The 23446-nt window shown below is 38.4% G+C and overlaps 3 protein-coding genes and 1 long non-coding RNA gene across 7 annotated transcripts in view; 3 read left to right on the top strand and 1 right to left on the bottom strand.

The window, feature by feature from the left end:
* The window catches only part of LOC139952521 (receptor-type tyrosine-protein phosphatase F-like), a 58660-nt gene extending 53095 nt beyond the window's left edge, over positions 1-5565 (top strand). For all 4 annotated transcript variants that reach the window (XM_071951674.1, XM_071951676.1, XM_071951675.1 and 1 more), the window contains exons 22-25: positions 132-251; positions 2174-2319; positions 2801-2936; positions 3896-5565. In XM_071951674.1, the coding sequence (XP_071807775.1) occupies positions 132-251; positions 2174-2319; positions 2801-2936; positions 3896-3967 (474 nt within the window). In that variant the 3' untranslated portion in view covers positions 3968-5565. The remainder of the gene's footprint in view (positions 1-131; positions 252-2173; positions 2320-2800; positions 2937-3895) is intronic.
* Positions 5566-7763: 2198 nt separating this feature from the next.
* LOC139952693 (pulmonary surfactant-associated protein D-like) lies at positions 7764-8201 on the top strand. Its single transcript, XM_071951895.1, has one exon. It carries the CDS (start codon positions 7764-7766, stop codon positions 8199-8201), a length of 438 nt encoding a protein of 145 aa, XP_071807996.1.
* Positions 8202-12004: 3803 nt separating this feature from the next.
* On the bottom strand, positions 12005-19928 carry LOC139952346 (uncharacterized). Its single transcript, XR_011787882.1, has 3 exons — positions 19526-19928; positions 14598-14724; positions 12005-13343 (listed from the first exon to the last, which is right to left on the bottom strand). It is a non-coding gene; the product is annotated as an uncharacterized lncRNA (long non-coding RNA).
* Positions 19929-20886: 958 nt separating this feature from the next.
* LOC139952287 (sodium-coupled monocarboxylate transporter 1-like) overlaps positions 20887-23446 on the top strand; it is a 51555-nt gene continuing 48995 nt past the window's right edge. Inside the window, exon 1 of the mRNA XM_071951369.1 lies at positions 20887-21180. The gene's annotated coding sequence lies outside the window, so the exon portion shown is untranslated. The remainder of the gene's footprint in view (positions 21181-23446) is intronic.

Below are 23446 nucleotides of genomic sequence, written 5' to 3'. Positions count from 1 at the left end.
GGAAAATTAATTTCGAAAGTCTACTGTATTTTATAAGAACATTTTTACTTTTAAAAACTCATTTGTTTTGCGCATGTTTATATTTTAATCATTACCTCTACTTGTTTTCCTTCCCACATACGTGTGTCAAGTATTGGCCAGAGAGAGACTCTGCATCATATGGCAATCTGACAGTTACTCTACAGTCTACCGATAAAGTGGGACCAAACATCATCATACGCTACCTATACCTGGCCAACAAGGATAATCAGGTATCAAGCTAGAATAATTCTTTAAAACCGTGCATTGTGTCAAACCAAGGCTGTCTAGATAAGTTACTGCGGCTGCGACTTTGGCTGTCGCTAATTTAATAAGATATGGATTAAGGCTGTCTCAACTGGTCACTGTGAATGTGGCTGTCGCTAGTGTTGTTGCTATGGGTATCCAAGCTTCAGTGTATGCTCAGGTAATGATTAAGCGGTAGCCACAACCTCTATTAATAAGATATGGCTTAAGGCTGTCTCAACTGGTCACTGCGGATATGGCTGTCGCTAGTGGTGTTGCTATGGGTATCCAAGCTTCAGTGTATGCTCAGGTAATGATTAAGCGGTAGCCACAACCTCTATTAATAAGATATGGATTAAGGCTGTCTCAACTGGTCACTGCGGCTGTCGCTGTCGCTAGTGGTGTTGCTATGGGTATACTAGCTTCAGTGTATGCTCAGGTAATGATTAAGCGGTAGCCACAACCTCTATTAATAAGATATGGATTAAGGCTGTCTCAACTGGTCACTGCGGCTGTCGCTGTCGCTAGTGGTGTTGCTATGGGTATCCAAGCTTCAGTGTATGCTCAGGTAATGATTAAGCGGTAGCCTCAACCTCTACTTAAGATATGGCTTAAAGGCTGTCTTAACCGGTCACTGCGGCTGTGGCTGTCGCTAGTGGTGTTGCTATGGGTATACTAGCTTCAGTGTATGTTCAGGTACTGATTAAGCGGTAGCCACAACCTCTATTTAATACGATATGGCTTAAGGCTGTCTCAACTGGTCACTGCGGATATGGCTGTCGCTAGTGGTGTTGCTATGGGTATCCAAGCTTCAGTGTATGCTCAGGTAATGATTAAGCGGTAGCCTCAACCTCTACTTAAGATATGGCTTAAGGCTGTCTCAACTGGTCACTGCGGATATGGCTGTCGCTAGTGGTGTTGCTATGGGTATCCAAGCTTCAGTGTATGCTCAGGTAATGATTAAGCGGTAGCCTCAACCTCTACTTAAGATATGGCTTAAGGCTGTCTCAACTGGTCACTGCGGCTGTGGCTGTTGCAAATGGGGTTGCTGTATGCATCCTATGCTTAATCACATGCTCAGATAACGATGAAGCCATAGCCGCAGCCAGTACTTCAGTTATGGCTTAATACTGTAAGAGTTGATCACTGTGGTTCTGGCTGTTGCCGATGATGTTACTAATTATAAGGGGTACCTAATTTTTTGATGTGCAGGTTAAACGACCAAGTCGTAGCCACTTATTCAGACATGGATTATAAGATGTGGTGGCTTTTAAAGCTTCCCTGGATGTACTCCCACAGAGTACCATGCTTGGAAATACAAATTATACAGTTTGAATAATTACTTTGAAAACACTGGAATTAAAGGCCTCTCGCTGTTGCATTTTGCCTTGTTTAGCCTCGAGCAAGGCAATGGATTTGTTTGAATTAACTTTTTTTATTATTTTTTTTAATTTGCGCCACGCCTCTGTATGCGGGTGGGTCGTGCGATGCGGTACTCAATTACGCAGAGTGTGTATTTTGTGGGTTTACGCCCTTTTTTCGGAATGAAGAATGCGATTGCCTTGAGCAAGGCTAGAAGTCCCTTCGAAAGTTTCCAATAGTTTTTAAGATTTTCCATTGTTAACTTTACAAATTAATTTTCATATTAGTGCAAAAAGTTGTTTTTTAAAAAGAAAACGAGTTCACTACACAGGTCTGTGCTTGCTTAAATGGCAGAACTGTTATACCTATACCGAAACTATCAAATGTTACATGAATCGTTGGTGTCTTGACGATAATGCCTTATTTGAGGCATGGCTACAACGGCATATACACATTACACAATCAGGATACAGTGTGTTTGCACTGACTAACTTTCTAATTGCAGAAGTTTTTAAGATTTGGTTTCATTCTTGCCATTGATACACAGGAATCCCGTCTGATTTGCCACCTTCAACTCATGAACTGGCCCATAGATGGCATACCATCATCACCCAAATCCATCGTGGAATTGGTTACAGCCGTTAAAGAGTGGCAACTCGAGCATAACGATGACCGAGTTACAATTCAGTGCATGTATGATGTTTGGTCATTTTCTTCCGCTAGTTTTAAAGAAAAACACAATCCAACAACTCGTTAAGTTTCAAACATATTAGAGATTTTGTGCCCTTTCTTTTACAAATGTAATGCATATTGCAAGAACCCATTAAAATGAACTTGGGAAAATGTGGTGGGCTGAGAGAGTAACTTGTTCATTTTTCAACTATTTTTCAACCACATCACCTCCTTTAAACGTCGATAACATCAGTCCAATCCTTTTATTGATATAGTCGGAATCAAAGCAACAACTTGTAATCCTAATTGTTATTAGTTCGTAAAGTTCCAATTGAAAATAAACAGTACTTCTTATTCAGGATCCAGATTTAATCAGAAAAGAAAACACAATAAAATTTACAGTAAGAATAAGATAGAGGCTGATTTTTATTTGCGTTTTAGAAAACCCCAAACATCTGTGTACACCTCTTTACAAATGATGTAATGGTTTTGTTCTTAACAGTGATGGTGAGGGCGTCAGTGGAACATTCTGTGCCCTCCTTAACGTCATAGAGAAACTACAAGTTGAAAATAAAGTGGATGTCTTCCAGACAGTCCAGAAACTCAGAGTCTCTTGTCATGGATTGGTGCAGTCACAGGTAAGTTGACTTTACTATTGGGGCATCGTCTCATATGACAAAGTATACTTCATCGATTGGTGCAGTCACAGGTAAATTGACTTTACCATTGGGGCATCGTCTCATTATTGCAAAGTGTACTTCATGGATTGGTGCAGTCACAGGTAAGCTGAGTTTACCATTGGGCATCGTCTCATATGGCAAAGTGTACTTCATGGATTGGTGCAGTCTTAGGTAAGCTGAGTTTACCATTGGGGCATCGTCTCATTATTGCAAAATATACTTCATCGATTGGTGCAGTCACAGGTAAGCTGAGTTTACCATTAGGACATTGCATCATGGGGAGCAGAGTAATACTTCATGGATTGGTGCAGTCACAGGTCATGGATTGGTGTAGTCACAGGTAAGGTGACTTTACCATTCGAACATTGCATCATGACGAGCAAAGTGTACTTCATGGATTGGTGTAGTCACAGGTAAGGTGACTTTACCATTAGGGCATTGCATCTTAGGGGAGCAGAGTGTGCTTTGAGTGTACTTATAGATAAGCTGACTTCACCGTTATGGCGAGTTTACTTTGGTATATTTTGGCAGCCGAGTTTTCCATATGCGGCCAGTCTCTGTTCCTCAAACGCATCTGGCAGCCTACGGACACCATTGGCCAATTTTGCTTATCGGAAAATGGTTACCTCCCAAAGTTCAGTTTTTGCATATGTACCCTCTTAACTGGTATCCCTGTATTTGTGGCTTAGCAGTAAGTATTTAAGCAACATTTTCTGCTAAACAGCAAAACACAAATTATACACTGAGCTAAGATTGTTCTTAAAGGGGGTGTGTCAACTGATCAGAGCAGGCTATGATCTCTAAGACAACATTACCCATATTTTCTAGATACGGTCAATGCATGCAAACTCATTATCAATTATTATTCTTTATTCAGAGTATTATTTTTTCTTTTCTCTCGTTTTCGTTTCGTTCAGGAGCAGTACGAGTTTATATACGAGGCCTTACAGATGTATTTGGGCGTTAACGCTTTGTACGCAAACCTTTAGACCCCCCACCCCCATCAACTGGTTCCTTGTGGAAGCTGGTACCGTAACGATCGATCAAGGAATGATAGAAAGTGGTCTACTTTGTAAGACGATCATACTTTTGTTGTGGTTAATAAAAAGTGTCTTATTTATCCGAAAAGTATTTGAGTTTTTGGGAAGATGATATTGTTTCGACTGGTTTCATTTAATAACTGGATATGTATATATATATGCTATCGGGGAACGTCGTCTGACAGAAACGGTGCACTCTGTCACTTGTCAATTGCCAAAATGGTTAGACAAAACAATTCTTGACAATTTTGAGAATAAAATTAATCTTTCAGTTTGTTTTTAACTCACTACAGGGTCTGATTAAATTAGAACATTTATTTTGTGTACATTTGAAAAAGAAAAAAAAAATATTTTTGCAAATATCTGAAATAAATATCCACATTTTTCTTTGTAGTGGGGCCTACTCTTACTCGGATGAACAATTCAAAGATTTATATTTTAAGATCCGAGCTGCGTAATAATTTGCTCCTTTGGCACACCTTTCTTGAGATATGTTCTGTATCTGACCTGAACCAATGAGGTCAAACTCAGGAACTCTTAGCGTGAGCAGAATAACGCAACTGAATGTACAATCATTCTATCAGAATCTAACTGTATTTGCGTTGATTAATTTTTGCTTTTAGAAAGTAGGACACATAGACTTTAGGCCTACTATTTAATCAAACAAATTAATTTGTAAATAGCTGTGTCTTGCAATTCTCATGCATTACATTTTGTGTGGATTTAATTGTTGGAAGTAAATTAAAAGACTAATTTAAGGGGCTAAACATCCGAACTTAGCATTTTTAAAGAATGAATAACATTTAAATAATATACATGTTTTTAGTTTATTATTATGAAACATATCATACTGTCTGTTTTCATAGTTTTATCCTTGATTTGACTGAAAGTTATCATGTGAGTATTTCGATCACTGTGCAGAACGTTTTCTTTAATTGTATGTATATTATTATGCAAAAAAAAATAAGCTTATGCATTTATTTTATATGCCTTCAAAAATAATGTATTAATTCAAATGAAACACAGGAGTACTTGAAAGAAAATTGTTGTACTGAAAACGAATCTGAATTACCGATGAAAGTGTTGGTTATAATATTAAAATACTCAGAAAACACATTTTATTGCATTATTTTTTAGGCATGCTGTATACACAATTTCAACGCATTTTCAAAGGGTTTAAGCCTACGCCCCAGTTTTATAAAGCCGTTTGTCGGTAGTGTTTAGAAAATAATTAAGCGAAATATTGGAATGGGAACCAGTTGCAAGAATGTAAATTTTATTGAATAATAATAAGCTGCTATTTCACACACATCATTTGTATGGAAGTGACAATTTTAACAAGCACTCACTTCACTTTACAGTGGTTACCAGGTGATGTCCACTAACCAAAAGAACGTTAACGTCACCACTTTATTCCCTCCCTCTACATTGACAATTAGGCTAAATTTAAATTCAGAACCGTTTGTAATGATTTTGTTTTAGATATAGGCCTACTATGTTCAGTTTAACTTTCTGTAACTTATAGCAATCTTGAATTTGAACTTGTATCAGCAATTGTCGTAAATAATAAATGTCTGCTAATTGTAGCCATTTTAGGAAATCATTTATTGAGTGCACAACAGAGAACAAATGTGGTGAATCAACTGATATGAATATAGGAAAAACGTTACGGCACCAGGCCAAAAGGTAAAACATTGGAGATGGACACATGGCCGGAAAAGGGACCTAAATTATTTTGTTATTAAGGGGAAGACAACAACAATGTGAGACCATTGAAATTTGGCAAAGGCTGAGGATTGAATGGGAATGCTGGCCCACTTAAGTCGTTCCTTATAACTTGCTTGGCCTTTAAAAAATACCAGTTGTAGCTTCCACACTGGTAATGGTGCTGCAAAGAGGATGAGCTTGCCGTTGGCACCACTGCCTGTTGTACCGCCTGATTTATACCTCCAAACATGCAAATGCTTAGCCAGTGGGGAACACTGCGGGTTCCACTACCCCGTTCCCCAGACCCAGTCCCAATCCCAATGGAAATGTCGAGTTATGACACTGTACAGGTTGGTTGGATGGAGTGTTTATTAAACCCAGAGGATGAAGTGGCATGTATTGAGAACCAATGACTTAAAGGAACACGTTGCCTTGGATCGGACGAGTTGGTCTATAACTGAGCGTTTGTAACCGTTTTTTTTATAAAATGCATATGGTTGGAAAGATGTTTTAAAAGTAGAATACAATTATCCACACAAGTTTGCCTCGAAATTGCGTGGTTTTCCTTTTACTGTACGAACTTACACGGTCGGCCATTTATGGGAGTCAAAAATGTGACTCCCATAAATGGCCGACCGAGTTAGTCGACGAGGTAAAAAGAAAACCGTGCAATTTCGAGGCATGTTTGTGTGGATCATTGTATTCTACTTTTACAACATCTTTCTACCCCATATGCATTTTATAAAAAACAGTTACAAACGCTTTTCAAAGACCAACTCGTCCGATCCAAGGCAACGTGTTCCTTTAAGGAACGTATTCGTTTACCTCGGAGACGTATTTTTAATTTTTAATTTTTAATTTTTAATACGATCGAGCACTTGGTCTTGGGTTTGGTTGTATCGATCTCTTCTATCAATGCGTCCACACGTCTCTGCGATGCGATACACAATGATGATTACGATTTACGATAACATATTTACGTAATTTCTTTTTGAGTAACCTTTTTTGAGTATCCTACCTTTGAAACGACAGATTAGGATCAGAACTGCTGGAAAAAATACAATTGGATCACCATAGCAACGTGAAGCTGAGATTTGAAAACCTCAGAAGCTTAATTGTTTTATTTAAGTCAACTGTTTACCTGTTGATACCAGAGTAGGCAAAGCGTTAACTGTTTACCTGTTGATACCAGAGTAGGCAAAGCGTCAACTGTTTACCTGTTGATACCAGAGTAGGCAAAGCGTCAACTGTTTACCTGTTGATACCAGAGTAGGCAAAGCGTCAACTGTTTACCTGTTGATACCAGAGTAGGCAAAGCGTCAACTGTTTACCTGTTGATACCAGAGTAGGCAAAGCGTTAACTGTTTACCTGTTGATACCAGAGTAGGCAAAGCGTCAACTGTTTACCTGTTGATACCAGAGTAGGCAAAGCGTTAACTGTTTACCTGTTGATACCAGAGTAGGCAAAGCGTTAACTGTTTACCTGTTGATACCAGAGTAGGCAAAGCGTCAACTGTTTACCTGTTGATACCAGAGTAGGCAAAGCGTCAACTGTTTACCTGTTGATACCAGAGTAGGCAAAGCGTCAACTGTTAACCTGTTGATACCAGAGTAGGCAAAGCGTTAACTGTTTACCTGTTGATACCAGAGTAGGCAAAGCGTCAACTGTTTACCTGTTGATACCAGAGTAGGCAAAGCGTTAACTGTTTACCTGTTGATACCAGAGTAGGCAAAGCGTCAACTGTTTACCTGTTGATACCAGAGAAGGCAAAGCGTTAACTGTTTACCTGTTGATACCAGAGTAGGCAAAGCGTTGTTCATGCAAGTTGGAGTTTTCTAGCGTTGCCTGCAAAGCTGTAAATTTAACTCGGCGAGTGAGTCTTAAACATCTTTCTTGCATTCTCCTTTATTGTCAATCATGAAAACTTTAGTTTTACTTTTCGCATTTGCCTTTTATTTCGCGGTATCGAGCTGCAATGAAGATTTGATCTGCCCCTCCGAGTGGGTTATATTTGGCGAGTCATGCTACAAGTCAGTGATGGAGAGAATGACTTTTGATGACGCAGTCATCACATGTACCGACATGAGAAGCCGTGTGGCAGTCCCTACGTCACTCCAAGAGCAAATATTTATCTGGGAGTTGGTCAATGCAGTTGATTCAGAAGCAGTTTATATCGGCTGTACTGACAAGGAGGAAGAAGGCAAGTGGTTGCAGCCTGGTGACGGGGGTGAGGAATGTAGTTTCTTCAACTGGTATCCAGGAGAACCCAACAATGCAGGGGGTGAAGATTGCGCGTTCATGAATCCTGATTTCAATGGTCGCTGGAGTGATAATACGTGTATCTGGCCAAAATACGTGGTCTGTCAGCGACCTGCCGTCGCACCAACCGACCCGCAAATCCGTCTGCACTGCCTCCAAGCAGACACCAACGGCCACTTCGCATCCCACTGCCTGACCGGTCATGTCATCGAGTAGGTACCGATCAAGGGCCTGGTTGCGTGTGGCTCAGCGTGCCGGGATGAGCCTAGATGCCGCTCCTCCAATGTACGACTTGGACGCAGCAGCAAAGAGCAGCTCTGCCAAATCAATGACGTCACTTGTGAGGAAGCTGATAAAGAGGATATCTAGATGGATAGTTCTTGTTATTATTTCAACAACTGACAACATACAAAAGAACAGACCGCTGGAGAAAGGGCCGGATTGACAACATAATGAATTGAGAATGGATTGCTAGATTAATTAATAACTCCACAGATATGATTAGTGATTATCAGTGAAGCAGAATAAGTTGTGGTGATGTATAATTTTAAATTTACTGCCCTCCACAATCCCCAAAATAATTTCCCTCCTTTACTACAGCAGTAGCAACCAATGTTATGCCACTTTTGGACGTCATACCGTCTTTAAAATTAACAGTGAAGATTACTTTTAAAGTCACCTGGAAATTATTATTTTATTTTTTTTCAATTATAACAGTATATGCTCAGTAACAATGAAACCATTTCTTCTCGGGTCGGGGGCCTGCTTTTAAATTTGTAAATAAGATAAGAACTAATTTTTTAGAACCTTAGTTAACTGTTTATTCACATTCCGCTCATCAAAACACATTATTAGAGACACATCTTAGGACTTAGGACGAGTCCCAACCCTGCACTGTAGCACCCAGACCTTAAAATTAATCCTAAGTTAGGACGAGTTAATCGTCCTAACTCGAGATAAGACGAGTCCTAAATCTTTGTGAAATCGACGGCAGGCTTTATTTTGACATTCCAGGTGACTTTAAGGCAAAATAGCTAAACAACAATAATATGAAGGCAACATAGACGATGTCAAGTCTTATTCATGAGAATATACCGCCGCTCACCAATCTTTACATGTAACTTAAATTAAATAATCGCAAACCAATTCATTGCCAATTTGTGGTGTGAACACATACTTCTGCGCAATGTGAACTTAGATTTTTGTCACGTGGTAATAAGTCAAGAAACGCTTTTTGTATAACAAGCTGATTTTATAATTTTAGAAAGTAATTGATTTTCTTGAAAACTGCATTGGCTGCAAGTTGGATTTTCCAATGTATAAAGTCATTAACAGAACTTCATACGACATCTTGTCAGTAAAGTGCCCTCGGCTAAAATGTGACAGCACATCCATAAACTCATCACAATGTTTAACTCTTTATGGATGAAGTCAATGCATAAGGACAGTATAAACATTTAGAGTAAAGTTAGTGGGATTAGGATTAGTTTTAACATTTAAGTGAAGTGCCTGTGCTGAGGATTATATTAAAGAATAACTGTATTAAATAATATGCAGTCTGTCGGCTCTGTCTAAAGTTGTTTCGAACATTAAACGTATACTAAAGCCAAATCCGGCGCCCAAGACTAGGTTTGGGAAAGGTATTCTCTTCGAGTGGCCATACTGTCAGAAGGGCGCCATCATGGTCCAGCTGAGATCAATTGAATAAATTACCTTTACAGTGTGCGTTCGTTTAGCTTCCCTGGGTCATTCCCGGTCTGCCCCAGTGCGTTCGAATAGCTTTTGACGTCACTCCAGGGGCTCACCTAGGTCATTATGGGTACGTTCCTTTAGCTTCCCTGGGTCGACCCCGATGTTGCGTATTTTATTTTTTTCTAGGTTGAACGTGGGCACACAATTACCCCACGTTCGTCCTCGAACCAGAGAAAAACCCCAGACACGTCACCACGTGAGCCTTCCCGTGGTGACGTCAGTGCACCTCGGGCCAGCCCCAAGTGACCCAATCCACAAGTGGTGACGTGTCTGGGGGGTTTTCCTGGTTCGAGGACGAACGTGGGGTAATTGTGTGCCCACGTTCGTCCTGGAAAAAAATATAATACGCAACATCGGGGTCGACCCAGGGAAGCTAAACGAACGCACCCAATATGGGTGCGTTTGTATAGCTTCCCTGAGTCGACCCCGGTGTGTGGCGTTTTTTTTTCCAGGACGAACGTGGGTAATTATCTGCACACGTTCGTCCTGGAAAAAAACCCCATTCACACACCGGGGTCGACCCAGGGAAGCTAAACGAACGCACCCAATATATAGGGTGAGTTCGATAATAAGCTTCCCTGGGTCGACCTCACTCGGGTGAGCCCCTGACAAAAGCTAATCGAACGACCACGCTCGCCCTCTCGTTGTGACGGCATGCACCTCAGGTCACCCCAAGTGACCTACTCCACAAGCGACCTACTCCACAAGCAGGGCACTGGGGGCTGACCCGGGTGAGCCCCATCAAAGCTATTCGAACGTACCGGGGCAGACCGGGGTCGACCCAGGGAATAAGACCTTTCTCGGACAGGTAAAATTGTCGGTTTTGCTTTCGTTGTTTTGAAGAACATACAATTCTCAAACAAACCTAACTATTTGTGTATGAACTGATAATTGTCAAACACTTTGGTGTATTCCATCATTATGCTTAAAACAACAAATCTGTGAAACTTTTGGCTCAGTTGCTCACGTTGCAGGAAAACAACGAAAGCAAAAACGAAAATTTTGCCTGTCCGAGAAAGGTCTTATAGACCATTAACCCCGATCACAATGTCCTTCAACTGCATACAAAGATTGTTTGTTTGTTTGTAGCTGTTAATCCTTCAAAATTTAAACTCCGACTTCAATGAGGATTCTTTACACATTGGTTGGCTATATTTGTTAATTTAACCCTCCGAGCCTCCAAGGAAAAAATGTACATGCTGGAGAGTCCATCTCAAAACAATTTTTTGGACCAACCTTTGCGCTATCGGAAGGCAGATTGTAATTGACTTTGTTTGGGCATAGAGCTAGGACCATTGGGGTACAATTATTGTTCCAACTGTCCAAAAAGATGACTTTGTTTCCCGGATCCTAGTGTCACAACAAAATCATATACTGTGTGCACAACAACCTGTAATTCTTTGAATAAATGTAATTATGTTCTTCACATGTATACACATTTCAGAATGCTTCTGGTTAATGTAGACTTATTGTTGTATGCACACTATTTTGTCAACCTCTGTTCGAGTTTTTAAATGACACACTTTAAAGTATGTTTTTTTAGATAACATTTAGTAGTAAAGGTTCCCCTTGCCAATGTTAGCCAAATTTATTTGATTTCATCACGACGCTATTAAAGACACTGGACACTGGTAATTGTCAAAGACTAGCCTTCATAGTTGGTGTATCTCAACATATACATAACATTTCAAACCTGTAAATAGACTGTGGGATGATCATCAAAAAGGGCTCTAGTTTTCGAGTTTTGTGGTCCACCCTCTGCAACTACCTGAACTTTCCCCCAGATGTTCTTATGGTAGTCCTGAATAACATGTGAAAGTCGTCAAGGGCAAAACTTGCACAGTAATGAGTTATTTTAATTAGAAAATAATTATAGGAAAATAGCGCCCTCTATTGGTCAAAACTGGAGAACTATGCACAAACTCTATGGGCAAATCACCAAGTGCACAAACGAATGGGGAAAATATACTGGCTTATTTATTTTGCTTTCATTTACAGGTTTTCAGCTCTTTTCTCCCAGATCTCAATTAATTAATTATTTAACATCCCTGCACATCAATCATTTCCCCAATTGAGTTATTTCAATTGTTTCAAATTAATGTCACTAACAAACTTTCTGGGCCTCATTTTGGTCATTTACTAAGTCTTCAGAGCTTAGACAGGCCTTAATTAAATTTTAATCGAATGAATGAATGAACTTGACAAAAAAAGGATATTGTTGACAAGAGACACACATTTAGATTTTTTTTTATTTCTTCTCTTCATATCATGACACATTTCTGGTACAATACTCATTGTTATTATAAACATTGAAAGTTAATATTACCCTCATGATGAATTATGTTACTTTCTTGAAACGGTCCTTTTTAAATTCCCCCAAACAATTCAATTTAAAACAATTCAAATTCAAATTTAACAGCTGAACACTCATCGTTTGTTCTCCCAATTGTGTCCACTAGTCATCATTGGTTTGGAACACAAAAAGCTAACCAAGAAATTATGCCCATTGGATCTTCTTTGCAATTTACAAATTGATGATCATGTATTTAGTCTCTCAAAACACAGATTTTTTTTATTTAAGGGCTTGCCACACCATGGCGTATCACCTGCTTGTATGTTAACGTTTGGTGTACGCTGATATAGGTTAGGGGTAATATGTCGCTAATGTTATTAGAGCACGCTGTGATACGCTATTAAAATTTGGAGCATGTAGAGCCCGCAACAAAATATTGAGCATGGTCAAAATTTCTCGTTGCCCGTTGTACGTTAGACATTTGTCAGCGGGACGTTACTGGTATAGGGCTCTGTGATGTACTTTGGCTGACGAAATAAATACGTTTATGTGCCGTATAACCTATGCCTGGCGTATCCCCAAAAAGTCTTGACGTATTCTGACGTATCCACCTGTAACATACATAACTTCATTTTAAGTTAGTGATACGCTATCAATTCATTAGTCATATGCTTTGTATACGTTCAGTACGCTATGGATGCGATTCTGGGAAGTTGGGCACTCTTGGACTTTTAAAATGCTCGAACTAGTTTCTGTAGGCCTATACGCCGGCACACGTTAAGGCGATACGCCATGGTGTGACAGGGCCTTTAACAATTTCAAAGATATAAAGTTTTAACAAAATTGAATGAAAATAATATAAATCTAGTTCCCAAACTGTCTTTCTGGTACCACAGTAACTGATGGGTTAATTCAATTCTCAAATAAATTGTTGCACATTTATTTTAAGGTTTATGTTTTGGTAAGCCAAAAGCTTGCTTTTTACACATTGTACTTGTGCAGAATTCTCTTCTTGTTTTTCTACCTTTCTATTGAAAATGATGATTCAGACAACATTTTGATAAAATTAGTTATCATCAGAATAAACATCAAAGAAGCCACTCCACAACTGGCACAAAAGCATAAGTTGACAGGAACATCTTCTGTGTGATATTTTCCTTTACATACTTTCTTCTTCAATCTGCATGATACACTGTACGGGGAGCAGGTTCAACTGAGGCGTTTCAGAATCACCAGTGTCAGAGCGTAGCAACCTTTTGATCGTGGTTCACCTTCAGTTGTCTCGTTGCTAATGGCATCACTATTCTCGCGTTCTGCAAGCGAATTAGAAAAGCATACTCGATGACTGAACAGACAGTACACAAAATAAAAACAATTTGTAGGAAAAGCAAACATTAGCCTTGCTCAAGGCAGTCGCATTATTCGCTCCGAAAAGACGCAGCTGTAAACCCACCCGCCGTATACCCTGTGCATGGTGTGTGCGATCACACCGAATGACCCACCCGTATACGCACTGTCACATCGCACGAATACTGTTCACACAAGTCATCGCACTCGTACACAACCGCATGCGGAGGCTGTCAGGCCGACAGCCTTGTCGGGTCTGTATCTTCCCGTTTTAATGTGTTGTATTGAAAAAATTCCAATAGTGGACGAAATTGGGGGGGCTCTAGGATATGCTAGTATGCAGCTCATGAATATGTTTATCGTTCGTCAGACCTATCAGACAACACAGGATGTGAGGCAAATGAATTATTCATTTTGACGTCCAATCACGCACTTCCCTTATCACGATCTTTGGACCCTATCATGCGTCCGTGGTGGTGGTGTGTGAGGTAAACATGTCTCGTCTTTCGCGGGCATTATGGTAATGAGCTGACCGTGGGAACTCTTCGCTTATTATAGTAATGAGGTCAGTGGCTTCAATACAGATCCTACAAGGCTGTCGGCCTGACGGCCTCCGCATGCGGATAGTGTACGGGGGCATCGTGTCGTGCGATGTTACGCACAGTGAATACGGGTGGGTTTTACACACAGTGAATACGGGTGGGTTTTTATACAGCGACGGTCTTTTTTCGGAGTGAATAATTCGACTGCCTTGAGCAAGGCTAAGCAAACATGTACAGTTTTGGTGAAGGTACAATATTACAATAACAACATAGAAAAGCAATCAGATCAACTCATTGTTCCTTAATTGCAGTACACATCCAATCCAAAGTTTATTTAGGCATGACCTCATACCCTAGTCAACTTGTGCCAAATTATTAAAGGTCAATCCATACAAAACGTATGATAAAGAGCACTGGAAAGCTTTTGATATAAAGAGGACATTTTTACCCAATACTTTGAACTTTTCATTATCTTGTAGCAAATTCTTGCCAAAATTTACACAAATTTTTTATTTAATGGGGATACTGGTCCTGTTCACAAATACCAACAGTTTACCATATATTCATTTGATTTTTTTTCTCTCGTTTTCCTTAAAACAAAAGAAAAGAAGGTTAGAAGGTTACGCACAGTATTTCTTCTGGTGGACGAGAGTAATGAACAAGTTATTTTGTTTTTACCTTCAATTTTTGTTCTTCTCTAGCTTTCTCAGATTAGTTTCTGCCTTTCTTTGTTTCTCCTACTACCAGCACGCTTCATTGTCAGCGAAAAGTGTTGATAGCACTAACCCAGAGCGGACATGTCATACTGAAAAGAAAAGAAATACAAATAAATGAGGCCCTAGTTTACTCATCTTATTTGAAAACAAAATTAGGCTTGTTCCCCTTAGTTTAAATACAAAATTTTAATTTTAATACCACATCTCAAATAAATCTGGTTGTTTGCCTCTAGAATTTTAAGAATAAAGATGGGGATGTTATTATTATTCAAGCATACATGTACTTCATCACAAGATTAGTATGGGGGTCTTTGGGTACGTGTATGTACCCTTGCCCTTCCTCCACTTCAGTGTTTTAGTTTAGTAAGTAAGGGCCAATTTAATTTTTCCTGAATCGTGTAAATTTTTAATCGGCCTAGTGCATTAAATATTTAATGCTTTTTGATTTTTCATACTGTAGTCTGTACATGTAATTGTAATTACTAATTGTAACAGTGCATGTATGATGTATGTTTTTTATTTTTAATTTAAGTATTAAGTAAATAACTAAAACCGATGTGTGTCATCATCATGATTCATCAACAAAATATGTATCCTCATCATGTGATCGTGACTCTGATTTCGTTTCATTTAATTGAGAGATCGGAGCATTTCATTTTGTTTAACTTGACAAAATAAAAATAAAATAATGATTAAAGCCATTACCCTTGCCGAAATTCTAATAGAAAAACCTATTTTAATCCTGCTGGAAACATGTTTTTTTCCTGTTTTCCCACCAAAAACTAGGAAAAAAATATGTTTTTTTCCTGTTTCAATGAAAATATGCCAAAGTTAGAGACTGTTTTTTACCAATTTGCAACATCAAAACCTGTTTTTTCACTGTTTTTATGGACTCTGAATTTTTGGGGAGGGTGGTTGACTGTTTCTATACTGTTTTGGGGGACTTAGAATATTTTGTGACTGTTTCTTTACTGTTTTTTGGGACTTAGAATTTTTTCGAAAGGTGGTAGTCTGTTTTTTTACTGTTTTTGGGGGCTTAGAATATTTGTTGAAGAGTGGTGGACTGTTTCTTTACTGTTTTTTGGGACTTAGAATTTTTTTGAAAGGTGGTAGTCTGTTTTTTTACTGTTTTAGGGGACTTAGAATATTTGTTGAAGAGTGGTGGACTGTTTCTTTACTGTTTTTTGGGACTTAGAATTTTTCGAAAGGAGTTAGTCTGTTTCTTTTCTGTTTTTTGGGACTTAGAATTTATTTTGAACATGCTGAAAATAAGCGTAGTGGGGTCGTGGCCAACTACATTCGCAGTACAGTCGTGATGTGGTCTTTAATTTGCAAAATTGCTGGATTTCCCTTACAAACAAGTTTTATAGAATTCTATAGAACGCTTTATAGAGTTCTATAAAACTCTATAGCATTCCAGATTCTCTATAGAACTTTTAAGGATTCTCTATAGAAATCGGTTTCCTCTATAGAGTTCTATAGAATAAGTTTTCTATAGATCTAAATTTCTATAGAAAATTTGATTTAAAAAATGGCGTCCCTGCTTCTCTAAGAATTTTTATGGTCTTCTATAGAAATCGGTTTACTCTATAGAATTCTATAGAATAAGTTTTCTATAGATCTAAATTTTTATAGAAATTTTGATTTAAAAAAAAGGCGTCCCTGCTAATTCTCTACAGAAATTTTACGGATGTCTATAGAATTTAGTTTCCTCTATATATATCTATAGAATATGTTTTCTATTGAACTAAACTTCTATAATTGCATTTATTTTCAAAATGTCTATATAGAAATCGGTTTCTTAGTCTATAAAGAATTCATAGAATTTATAGTTTCTATAAATTATGATAATCAACATTTCTTAAAAAAAAAAACTTTTCAAAAGTAGAATCCCAACTGCTCCATAGCACAGCAAGCAAGCTTAAACACAATTATTGTGACGCATGTTTAATAATTCCCATCCCCCATGCCCCCTCCCCCCCCCTCCCCACTGCAAGATTTTTCCCAAGATTGTCTAGCTTTGAAAAATAATGACTGGTCATTTTACGCCAATAGAGGGCGCACTAGGATCTTTGGTTGTCTAACTCGACAGGCACCTAGACTTCGCGCATGTAAACTGAACAGCTATATTGTTAGAGTCCCGTCTATTCTCTCAGTCAGAGTCGGTTTCAAACCGTTTGAACAGGAGGAGGCCAACGGATTTTAATTTCTGTAATGATGTACGTTTTTGTGTATAATTCTACATTCTGGAGGTATTTCCAGTGAATTTTAAAGGCTGACAGTGTGGAGCTGATTAGATGTGAATTTTACAGTGAAAATTAAGAGCAAGAGAGTCGTCCGCCGGGTACGTTCGCCGTGCGTGATGTCGGTCGGTGATCATTTTTATTTGGTAAGTCATAAGTGTTTTGGTTAAGCTTAAGTTTGTGACCGTGATGTAGGCTTTACAATTTTTTTTATTTTTTTTATTATTATAGAGCTGGGAAATGTTCAATGCACAATTGTATCTCTTTTTATGCTTTGCTGCTTGTGTAGGCAAAGTACAAGTTCTAACATTAAAACCCAGGATTTTCCATCAACAAGAAAAAAGTAAATAAATAGCTATTGATTGGTTGGAGTGTTGGACACTTTCTTTATGAACAGAACAACAAATAAAGGAAAGTTCACAGCTTTACAAATAACTTAGAGGGTTTACAGAAGGTAATGGTGAAATACTTCCTTTGAAATGATTCCGTGATCAATTCTCGATATCGAGAATAACAGATTTATTTTAAACACATGTCATGACACGGCGAAACGTGCGGAAACAAGGGTGGACTTTCCCGTTAATTAAACTTAGTATTATTTCTTACACATATTTTTTATTTTCAGATCTTTGTGCTGCTCTGATGATAAAGACAACTAAATCAACATCATTATCATTCAACGGAAGGCTGGCAATGAAGCATGGTGCCATTTTTCATATTCATGACCAGCATTGTGTTTGGGCTACCTCTTGCTTGCCCAAGATAAATATTCCAAAGAATCCAAAAAGAGATTAATCCTGTCCTGTGGTAGTGCAACAAAAGGTGCTGCATGTATTTTATTTCAGTTAACAGTTCATGTACATTGCATCTGTGGGAATGTTCTTCATTTCTTCAGTCAATCTTAATCTTAATCTTTGCACCCCATGGTCGTTGTTTATTGGAGCCACAAGTAGCACTAGTCTCATTTGCATACTCCTTTGTGGTTTCATGTTTATACATTCTGTAAGGAGTGGTTTTTTAAAGAGATAGTTTTGTACAACGCCCAGTTTCCACTGTTGGAACAATGGGATGTTTCCAGTCTTGATAAAGAACCAATCTGTCGGGGTCACAAATGGAATTCTATAGAATTCTATAAAATGGTTTATAGAAATAATATTTCCTAGAATGTTATTGCATTTTTTATATAAAAAAAGGATGCAAAATTTCTATAGAATTCTATCAAATGGTTTATAGAGATTTCTATTGCAGATGTATAGAAAAGCAACACAATTTCTATAGAATTCTATTGCAGGTTCTATAGAACCGATACAACATTTCTATAGAATTCCATCAAATGATTTGTAGAAAAATCAAATTTTCTAAAGAATCTGGTTCCAGGTGTTATAGAAAAGAGACTACATTTCTATAGAATTCTATTAAATTGTTTATAGAAAGTCCTATAGAATTCTAAAACAATGGTCTGTAGAATTCTTTTCAAAAAATTTCTATAGAATTAAAATTCAATAACAAAATCCTAAAGAATTTCTATAGGCCATTGTATAGAATGTTTTAAAGAAATTCTATAGAAGTCCTTTATATATTTCTATAGAATTCGTATAGAAAAGTGCCCCATTTTTCTAAAGAATTTCTATAAAGCATTTCTATACATGTAGAATTGCCTGTAGAAATTCTATAATTTTTTTTTATAGAATTCTATAGAACTTTTTTGTAAGGGTTTGACGGCGATAATAGTGCCCGATTTGATAACTTTTTCAGATCGGGTGATCGGCATGGTCTTCGTAAGGTCGCAGGGCTGTGTGAACGGGGTATTAGCAAAGTCAATGACCGCGGGCCCACAACAAAATTGAACTGTTTTTAAAAAACAATTAAAAACACTGCAATTCTGCATAAATAAGACAAGTTAAAGCCTGTTTTTACAAAAGACCAATATGTGTTTTTAAAAAACAGTAATTCCTGTTTTTTAAAAACAGTAATTCCTGTTTTTTTAAAAACAGCAATACATGTGTAATAACATAGACTATAATTTATAAGGAAACCTGTTTTTAAAAAATAGAAAGACCTGTTTTTACCAAACAGTTCATAACTTTCTGTTTTAATACTGTTTTTGTACCTGTTTTTATGTTTTTCGTCGTTCCAAATTGCATCCTTTCAAACAGGTTTTTAAAAAACATGTTTCGAGCAGGATAAAAACATGTTTTTTTCCTGTTTAGTTTCGGTAAGGGTATACACTTTCGGTAAACAGTATTGTCCAAGTCCCACACTTCGTGTATCACAACTTATATATAAAATAACAATCCTGTGGAAATTTAGGCTCAATCGGACATCCGAGTCGGGAGAAAATAACGGGAAAACCCACTCCTGTTTTTGCGTGTTTCGCCGTGTCATGACATGTGTTTATAACAAATCCGTAATTCTCGTTAACGAGAATTTATATTGTTTTACCGTTTTCTCAAAAAGTAAAGCATTTCATGGACTAATATTTCAAGAGAAGTCTTTCACCATTACCTTCTGTAAACCCTGTAAATTATTTGTAAATCTGTGAACTTTTTTTTTTTTTCTGTACCGAAAGGGTCCAATGGCTTTAACTCAACTGCTTTGCTTCGAATTGAAGCACAACTTATTCTGGAAAGAAATGTTGCCTAAATACCTTCAACTTCCACTAGTACATCCACGGTACTCCAACCAGCAGCTGCCGCTGTGCTTTCTGGTGAAATTGGATCGGAAGGTCTTGTCTTTTGTAGATGTCATCATCCATGGCGTCCAAGCATGATTGATATTGATACACATTTCACATGTCATGATGATCATGTCGTCCGTCAGTGTCCGTATGGTCAGCACATCACCGATGCTGATAGTTTTTCCTAACCACTGCTGGGCCAACGAACTCCTGCCAGCGATAACTATTTTCCCTAACTAGCTCGGATTTAATTTATGTTGTGTTCATGTAACATAAAACGAGCCGATCTTCGCAACTTTCTTCCCTTCACACAGGACGAAGTTTCCTTAGAAGCGTACACGACATCTTTCTGAAACCCTTTTCGAAACCACGGTTTCGGCTCCGGATGCTAGCTTGGCCCCGTGCTTGTTTTGGCAATTGTGCCTGCTTTGCGTACGCGTTCAGTCAGGGCTTCAGACGAGATAAGGGAGCCTGAAGCTGAATCCAACGCAGACGCCGTCGTTTCGAAAAAGGCCACAAAACCACAGGACTTCGAAACAAGCTCTTTCATTGGTCCACACATCCACATGCATGTCATATGCGCTATGATTGGCCAAGCTTAAAAGTCATCTATTTTTTTCTTACACGTTCAGCCATTTATTCTCGCTGTATTATTGTGCTTCATTTCGCGAATAAATCCATACTGCGTACGTTTTGTGCTTGACGACTTTTTTGGGTGGTAAGTTGAATTTTCTTCAAATTTTGAGACCAAATGTAAGTAGTTGTGTAGGGTAGACCACTGAAAAGCAGAATTTGGAGCATCATCCCACCATATGATCCCACGGTCTAGTCGTCGAAGTTGCGAGATAATAATGAAGAAAGAAAAAAACACCCTTAAACAAAGTTTGTGCTTTCCAGACGCTTGAATTTCAAGACCTCAAATTCTAAATTTGAGGTCTCGAAATCAAATTCGTGGAAAATTACTTCCATTTCTCACAATTATTTTTACTGTCAACCTCTCCCCATAGTCGTTACCAAGTAAGGTTTTATGCTAATAATTATTTTTTAGTAATTACCAATAGTGCCCACTACCTTTAATATCAAACATTGCACATTTTCCCACTCAAACTAAGGGTAATGTTTTGCTATTCCACGTTTTAATGCATTCAACAGTCGTTGTGCGCCATCTACCGGTGAAAAATACAAACAAACAGCGTCGCCAACGAAACAAGTATCGTGTCAGAGCCTCTAAAAAAACATGTAATGTATTGGTTTTACCATGGAGGTAGGATTACGGAAGCAGCAATGTCATTGGATACAACATACATGTATACAGTACATACATACATGTATTACCTTACATTATGATAAATGTACATCCATATAATGATATTTTAATCATCAGCCTCGAAGTGTGACGTCAGATGTCCAAGCTTTTCTACGCCCCGCCCCATAATATTTCAGTGACCTCGTATCCTGGTTCGCGTGTCCTTGGATTGGATTGCCCCTTCAAAAAGTATGGCATCTGACGTTCTTCATGCGCTTTGCAGTGTGACATCAGCTGTTGGAAAGACAACTTGTTGTGACCTTTTCCTTGCGCTGTGTTAACTGTACTGAAGTTGCTGCGACGTTTTCGTGCGGAACCGGTAAGTAATAACCATGTAACTATAAAACCACGATAAGCAAAATCTGGATTCATCTTGTGAATACAAACAAATTTCAAACGAATTAAACTTCGTAGGTGTTGAATGCATGTTCAATGCTTCGGTTTAACCATGGAGGTGGGAATAGACCTCCAGGGTTCAACAGAGCAATGTGGCGTGGTACAGTCAATTGTTGAATGGGTACTACCATGGACTTGTCCCTATTATACATCGTACAATACTTCATTGTCTTTTGTAGTTGGGTGGCTAGCCTCCAATAATACAATGGTAAAATGCACAAACAAAAACCAGGGACGAGTCATGTTAGCTGCAGCAGTCCGCCGTGTTTTTCACTGGTCCGTATTTTGCGAGGTCACCAACTAATACTAACTGCAAGGTGTTTTTGTTTGTTTGTTTGTTAATTAGACAATCTCCACAGAATTCTTTAAAATACAGAAAAGACACTCTGAGATTGTTGAGGATATCACAGTCACCTGAATTATTAGTTTGAAATTCGAATCTAGTGTTTTTTTGCAAAGTTCAGAGAATTGCTATGACATAAGTGGCTTTTGTTCGCGTACGAAGTGTAGGCAACACATTGTGTGTTTTACTTTTAGGCTGGTTATTGCAGCATAGAGGTATGAATTGCAGCCATAGTTCGTGTGGTATGTACCACCATAGAGCAATGTGCTTACATACTATGGTACACACTCACTTCGTTGTTGTGAATTGAGGCAATAGCTGAATTCCCACTGATGAATAATTCAGCGTCAAGTGCGGAGCAGCCAATGGGAGCGTGTATGCAAATCTATTGGCCTTTACCATCCTTGAAAAAAAAATGTCTTTCAGTCTGACGCTAGCCTTGCTTATTTACCTTGGCACCCATCAGCCATTAAAGGCAGTGGACACAGTATTGGTAATTACTCAAAATAATTATTAGCATAAAACCTTACTTCGTAACGAGTAAAAGGGAAAGGTTGGTAGTATAAAACATTGTGAGAAACAGCTCCCTCTGAAATGGAGTAGTTTTCGAGAAAGAAGTAATTTTCCACGAACTTGATTTCGAGACCTCAAGTTTAGAATTTGAGGTCCCGAAATCTCCGGCGTGAAGTTGGTTACTTATTTGACGTTCGACGTTCAATATCAAACGAGTAACAGTTACCGGTTTGACATTCGTCTTAAGTGCATGTTCAATACGAAAATATAAATCATTCATTTTCTAGTGGCCAGACCCTTTTGGCCGGGCAGTGTCTGGCATAGTTGTGTAGAGGAGGGTCCAAGGAACACTTCCATGGTAATTTTGACCCGGCCATTAGGGTCCTTCTATTTTTTAACTATTTATTATAAGAGATGTTAAATTTGCAACGGGGATATTTAACTATTTTGCACAAGTAGAAGGAAAACCAACAGGTGCATTTTGCTGCTAAACCAAAAATATGCCTACTCAGTATTTAGTGGGCTCAACCAAAGCAGACTGGGTTTGGCTGCGCATTGTTGCAATCTACATCCATTCAGTTTGTGCACAGAGCCCTGGTCTTTCCTCTATAGGTATTATTTTGTTGTACAATGGTCATTATTGATTTTCTTATACCCAGGGTTACAACCACCTGTAACCTCTAAACTATAAGCTCACGGTTTGCTCTATGGATTGCTCCGTGACTACAGCATCGATATGTTTACCCCTTTATAGCACTGTGTGTCCGTGTATGAATGTTCAACGGGCATACTATAAGACCTTTATTGTCACCTTTCCTGCAGACCTGTTTACTGGAAACAGCATTATCACGAGCTCAAACGTTCAAAGTGGCACTAACTGGCATGTTTTTGTGCTGTTTACAAATAAATTTCGCCCACTGAACTTTTTTTATAACTAAAAGCTTGATCAATTGCGGTTTTTACCATGTGCAAATCTCTTTTGAGAAGTGTTGGTTCTAAAAAGACTGGTGAATAACGACTCAGTATACCATAATCTTGGATTTATTTGCTTCGTTTTTAAAGGCACACGTTGCCTTGGATCGGACGAGTTGGTCTATAAGAAAGTGTTTGTAACCGTTTGTTATAAAATGCATATGGTTGGAAAGATAATTTAAAAGTAGAATACAATGATCCACACAAGTTTGCCTCAAAATTGCGTGGTTTTCCTTTTACTGTGCGAATGAACACGGTCGGCCATTTATGGGAGTCAAAAATTTGACTTCCATAAATGGCCGACCGTGTTAGCCGACGAGGTAAAAGGAAAACCGTGCAATTTCGAGGCATGTTTGTGTGG

This window comes from Asterias amurensis, chromosome 20 (genome assembly GCF_032118995.1).
Source record: "Asterias amurensis chromosome 20, ASM3211899v1".
NCBI lineage: Eukaryota > Metazoa > Echinodermata > Asteroidea > Forcipulatida > Asteriidae > Asterias > Asterias amurensis.
Note: the sequence above shows the minus strand (reverse complement) of the source record. Positions and strands in the feature narration are given on the sequence as shown.

Coding starts and splice junctions, on each gene's coding strand:
- LOC139952693 (XM_071951895.1), top strand. CDS start 7,764: ATGGAGAGAATGACTTTTGATGACGCAGTCATCACATGTACCGACATG.